Below are 6,000 nucleotides of genomic sequence, written 5' to 3' on the forward strand. Positions count from 1 at the left end.
GCAGCCTCTGTTTTGAGTTATTTATAACAATAGGCCTGCTGTGGACTGTTCTCATTAAGCAATACAAGGCTTGTAGACTGGAGAGCCATGGGGCAGAGTATATGGGCTTCATCACATCAATCATGTAGACACTGTGGGAGTGTAGACACTGGGAGTGTAGACACTGTGGGAGTGTAGACACTGGGAGTGTAGACACTGGGAGTGTAGACACTGTGGGAGTGTAGACACTGGGAGTGTAGACACTGTGGGAGTGTAGACACTGGGAGTGTAGACACTGGGAGTGTAGACACTGAGAGTGTAGACACTGTGGGAGTGTAGACAGTGTAGGAGTGTAGACACTGGGAGTGTAGACACTGTGGGAGTGTAGACACTGGGAGTGTAGACACTGTGGGAGTGTAGACACTGTGGGAGTGTAGACACTGTGGGAGTGTAGACACTGTGGGAGTGTAGACACTGGGAGTGTAGACACTGGGAGTGTAGACACTGTGGGAGTGTAGACACTGGGAGTGTAGACACTGTGGGAGTGTAGACACTGTGGGAGTGTAGACACTGTGGGAGTGTAGACAATGGGGGAGTGTAGACACTGGGAGTGTAGACACTGTGGGAGTGTAGACACTGTGGGAGTGTAGACACTGTGGGAGTGTAGACACTGTGGGAGTGTAGACAGTGTAGGAGTGTAGACACTGTGGGAGTGTAGACACTGGGAGTGTAGACACTGGGAGTGTAGACACTGTGGGAGTGTAGACACTGGGAGTGTAGACACTGTGGGAGTGTAGACACTGGGAGTGTAGACACTGTGGGAGTGTAGACACTGTGGGAGAGTATACACTGGGAGTGTAGACACTGTGGGAGAGTAGACACTGTGGGAGTGTAGACACTGTGGGGGTGTAGACACTGTGGGAGAGTATACACTGGGAGTGTAGACACTGTGGGAGTGTAGACACTGGGAGTGTAGACACTGTGGGAGTGTAGACACTGGGAGTGTAGACACTGGGAGTGTAGACACTGTGGGAGTGTAGACACTGTGGGAGTGTAGACACTGGGAGTGTAGACACTGTGGGAGTGTAGACACTGTGGGAGTGTAGACACTGGGAGTGTAGACACTGTGGGAGTGTAGACACTGTGGGAGTGTAGACACTGTGGGAGTGTAGACACTGGGAGTGTAGACACTGTGGGAGTGTAGACACTGGGAGTGTAGACACTGTGGGAGTGTAGACACTGGGAGTGTAGACACTGTGGGAGTGTAGACACTGGGAGTGTAGACACTGTGGGAGTGTAGACACTGTGGGAGTGTAGACACTGTGGGAGTGTAGACACTGGGAGTGTAGACACTGGGAGTGTAGACACTGTGGGAGTGTAGACACTGGGAGTGTAGACACTGTGGGAGTGCAGACACTGTGGGAGAGTATACAATGGGAGTGTAGACACTGTGGGAGAGTAGACACTGTGGGAGTGTAGACACTGTGGGGGTGTAGACACTGTGGGAGAGTATACACTGGGAGTGTAGACACTGTGGGAGAGTAGACACTGTGGGAGTGTAGACACTGTGGGAGTGTAGACACTGGGAGTGTAGACACTGTGGGAGTGTAGACACTGGGAGTGTAGAGACTGGGAGTGTAGACACTGTGGGTGTGTATACACTGTGGGAGTGTAGACACTGGGAGTGTAGACACTGGGAGTGTAGACACTGTGGGAGTGTAGACACTGGGAGTGTAGACACTGTGGGAGTGTAGACACTGGGAGTGTAGACACTGGGAGTGTAGACACCGTGGGAGTGTAGACACTGTGGGAGTGTAGACACTGGGAGTGTAGACACTGGGAGTGTAGACACTGTGGGAGTGTAGACACTGTGGGAGTGTAGACACTGGGAGTGTAGACACTGTGGGAGTGTAGACACTGGGAGTGTAGACACTGTGGGAGTGTAGACACTGGGAGTGTAGACACTGGGAGTGTAGACACTGTGGGAGTGTAGACACTGGGAGTGTAGACACTGGGGGAGTGTAGACACTGGGGGAGTGTAGACACTGTGGGAGTGTAAACACTGGGAGGGTAGACACTGTGGGAGTGTAGACACTGTGGGAGTGTAGACACTGTGGGAGTGTAGACACTGGGAGTGTAGAGACTGGGAGTGTAGACACTGTGGGAGTGTATACACTGTGGGAGTGTAGACACTGGGAGTGTAGACACTGTGGGAGTGTAGACACTGGGAGTGTAGACACTGTGGGAGTGTAGACACTGGGAGTGTAGACACTGGGAGTGTAGACACCGTGGGAGTGTAGACACTGGGAGTGTAGACACTGTGGGAGTGTAGACACTGGGAGTGTAGACACTGTGGGAGTGTAGACACTGGGAGTGTAGACACTGGGAGTGTAGACACTGTGGGAGTGTAGACACTGGGGGAGTGTAGACACTGGGAGTGTAGACACTGTGGGAGTGTAGACACTGGGAGTGTAGACACTGTGGGAGTGTAGACACTGTGGGAGTGTAGACACTGTGGGAGTGTAGACACTGGGAGTGTAGACACTGGGAGTGTAGACACTGTGGGAGTGTAGACACTGTGGGAGTGTAGACACTGTGGGAGTGTAGACACTGGGAGTGTAGACACTGTGGGAGTGTAGACACTGGGAGTGTAGACACTGTGGGAGTGTAGACACTGTGGGAGTGTAGACACTGGGAGTGTAGACACTGTGGGAGTGTAGACACTGTGGGGGTGTAGACACTGGGAGTGTAGACACTGGGAGTGTAGACACTGTGGGAGTGTAGACACTGTGGGGGTGTAGACACTGGGAGTGTAGACACTGTGGGAGTGTAGACACTGGGAGTGTAGACACTGTGGGAGTGTAGACACTGGGAGTGTAGACACTGTGGTGCAGATGAAAGTAAGTCGTTTGTGGTTAGTATGACCAGACATTCCCTGTGCTACATTTCTAATCTCTCTCTGACCTTTTGCTAAAAGCAAAAAAAGACACATTTAAAAATATTTAAAAGTCAAAATGAATAACAAAGTGTTGTTCTTCTCCGTCTGTCTGTAGATAGAGTACCGTGACATGTCGTCTGTGCAAGACCGCGAGTTAGAGGTGACAGTGAAGAGCAGGAAGGTCTTTGTGGCCTCAGCCAACGTCAGACTGGAACAGAACAACATGGACACAGAGGAGTGGTTCCTACTGGACAATCGGGTGCCTAGTGCCTTTTTATTAAGGCGCATCGCAGCATAACCTTTTACAACGTCGCACAGTGGTTGCCTACTGGGAAATCTGATGCCTAGTGCGGAAACCCGAAGATGAGCGTTTCTTATTGGACAAAGTCCAAGTAGCACTGTCTCTCCCTGTTTCCCTCAGTTTGAAAAACGTTTGGAGAAAAAAAAGAAAGAAAAAAAGAAGCGTCTTTCATTGGGCAAGAACAGGTAGCACCTCATTCCGTTTCAAAATGTTTTCTCCCTACTGAACACCATTCTGGAGAGGTGATGTGATGCCAGCCTACCACCAATAGATGGCAGTGTTGTACAGGAACCTACATGGAGCGTGGAAGGATTTCTTATCCTTAGAACTTGTCTGTTCTATTGGCACTGATCTGGGATCTTTTTAACAATCCTCATCTAATCCAGAACTCTACCACGAGGGAAGGGAAGTAAAAACTCAACCCTAGATCAGCATCTAAGGAGATTTCTAAAACGGGTTGGTCAAAACAAGCATTGTGATTGGTTGAGAAGTGTTCTAAGCCATACTAAGAAACCTGTTTAGCACAGGCACATCTACGATGCAAAAAATGGGCATCTTGGTTTTCTGTTTAATCTGAGAAACCTTTCAGCATCCATTTCCGTTGAGGGATGAAATAGTAGCCTACGAATACAGTTGTCAAAAATTATGTTTTTTATTGAATTGGAAACCCGTTGTAGAAAAGCAATTGCACACTCGAGGTTGTGCAAAACAACTTGTTTTAGCATGCCTTCTCATGTGCAACTACTTTACTGCATCCTGCTCCTTCATATAGACGAGTCAACATCCTGCTCCTTCATATAGACGAGTCAACATCCTGCTCCTTCATATAGACGAGTCAACATCCTGCTCCTTTATATAGACGAGTCAACATCCTGTTCCTTCCTATAGACGAGTCAACATCCTGCTCCTTCCTATAGACGAGTCAACATCCTGCTCCTTCATATAGACGAGTCAACATCCTGCTCCTTCATATAGACGAGTCAACATCCTGTTCCTTTATATAGACGAGTCAACATCCTGCTCCTTCATATAGACGAGTCAACATCCTGCTCCTTCCTATAGACGAGTCAACATCCTGCTCCTTCCTATAGACGAGTCAACATCCTTCTTCCTATAGACGAGTCAACATCCTGCTCCTTTATATAGACGAGTCAACATCCTGCTCCTTCATATAGACGAGTCAACATCCTGCTCCTTCCTATAGACGAGTCAACATCCTGCTCCTTCCTATAGACGAGTCAACATCCTGCTCCTTCCTATAGACGAGTCAACAGTAGACGAGTCAACATCCTGCTCCTTCAACATCCTGCTCCTTCATATAGACGAGTCAACATCCTGCTCCTTCCTATAGACGAGTCAACATCCTGCTCCTTCCTATAGACGAGTCAACATCCTGCTCCTTCCTATAGACGAGTCAACATCCTGCTCCTTCATATAGACGAGTCAACATCCTGCTCCTTCATATAGACGAGTCAACATCCTGCTCCTTCCTATAGACGAGTCAACATCCTGCTCCTTCATATAGACGAGTCAACATCCTAAACAAGCTACTAGTGTTTGGATTCGAAGAATGGAATGTTACAAGGAACTAAGGCTAGCAGGGAGACTCAAGTCTGATTCTGGACACTAGATTCAGAATCTATTTTCTACATCTTCCTTGTCTTTTTATATCTCAATGTGAACAAAATGAAGGAAATGTATGTTTTGAAAATGTGTAATTAATTGTATCCATTATTTAACTCATAATTGACTATTTGTTATGTGTGTATATCATTTGTTGTAAAATGTCATATTGTTTATACTGTGACTCCTAATCTCATGTCTTAATGGCCTGATTGTGTTAGTACAGTGGTAGATGAGAGCGTGTGGCTGGCTCCCTCCCTCCCATCCCCAGCTCAGCCCTAGTCCCAGCCCTAGTCCCATCCCCAGCTCAGCCCTAGTCCCATCCCCAGCTCAGCCCTAGTCCCATCCCCAGCTCAGCCCTAGTCCCATACCCAGCCCTAGTCCCATCCCCAGCTCAGCCCTAGTCCCAGGCCTAGTCCCATCCCCAGCTCAGCCCTAGTCCCAGCCCTAGTCCCAGCCCTAGTCCCAGCCCTAGTCCCACCCCCAGCTCAGACCTAGTCCCAGCCCTAGTCCCATCCCCAGCCCTAGTCCCATCCCCAGACCTAGTCCCATCCCCAGCTCAGACCTAGTCCCATCCCCAGCCCTAGTCCCATCCCCAGCTCTAGTCCCATCCCCAGCCCTAGTCCCAGCCCTAGTCCCATCCCCAGCCCTAGTCCCATCCCCAGCCCTAGTTCCATCCCCAGCTCAGACCTAGTCCCATCCCCAGCCCTAGTCCCATCCCCAGCCCTAGTCCCATCCCCAGCCCAGCCCTAGTCCCATCCCCAGCCCTAGTCCCATCCCCAGCCCTAGTCCCATCCCCAGTCCTAGTCCCATCCCCAGCCCTAGTCCCATCCCCAGCTCAGTCCTAGTCCCATCCCCAGCCCTAGTCCCATCCCCAGCCCTAGTTCCATCCCCAGCTCAGACCTAGTCCTAGCCCTAGTCCCATCCCCCAGCCCTAGTCCCATCCCCAGCCCTAGTCCCATCCCCAGCCCTAGTCCCATCCCCAGCTCAGACCTAGTCCCAGCCCTAGTCCCATCCCCAGCCCTAGTCCCATCCCCAGCCCTAGTCCCATCCCCAGCCCTAGTCCCATCCCCAGCTCAGACCTAGTCCCAGCCCTAGTCCCATCCCCAGCCCTAGTCCCATCCCCAGCCCTAGTCCCATCCCCAGCCCTAGTCCCATC

The 6,000-nt window shown here is 50.6% G+C and overlaps 1 protein-coding gene across 1 annotated transcript in view; it reads left to right on the forward strand.

Annotated features, from left to right (window-relative positions):
* Positions 1–4,484, forward strand: part of pik3c2g (phosphatidylinositol-4-phosphate 3-kinase catalytic subunit type 2 gamma) — a 54,287-nt gene extending 49,803 nt beyond the window's left edge. Inside the window, exon 34 of the mRNA XM_065022292.1 lies at positions 3,033–4,484. Coding sequence (XP_064878364.1) covers positions 3,033–3,215 — 183 coding nt within the window. The 3' untranslated portion in view covers positions 3,216–4,484. The remainder of the gene's footprint in view (positions 1–3,032) is intronic.
* The last annotated feature ends 1,516 nt before the right edge of the window (positions 4,485–6,000 follow it).

The sequence above is a fragment of the Oncorhynchus nerka genome, linkage group LG9a (genome assembly GCF_034236695.1).
Source record: "Oncorhynchus nerka isolate Pitt River linkage group LG9a, Oner_Uvic_2.0, whole genome shotgun sequence".
In the NCBI taxonomy this organism is placed as follows: domain Eukaryota; kingdom Metazoa; phylum Chordata; class Actinopteri; order Salmoniformes; family Salmonidae; genus Oncorhynchus; species Oncorhynchus nerka.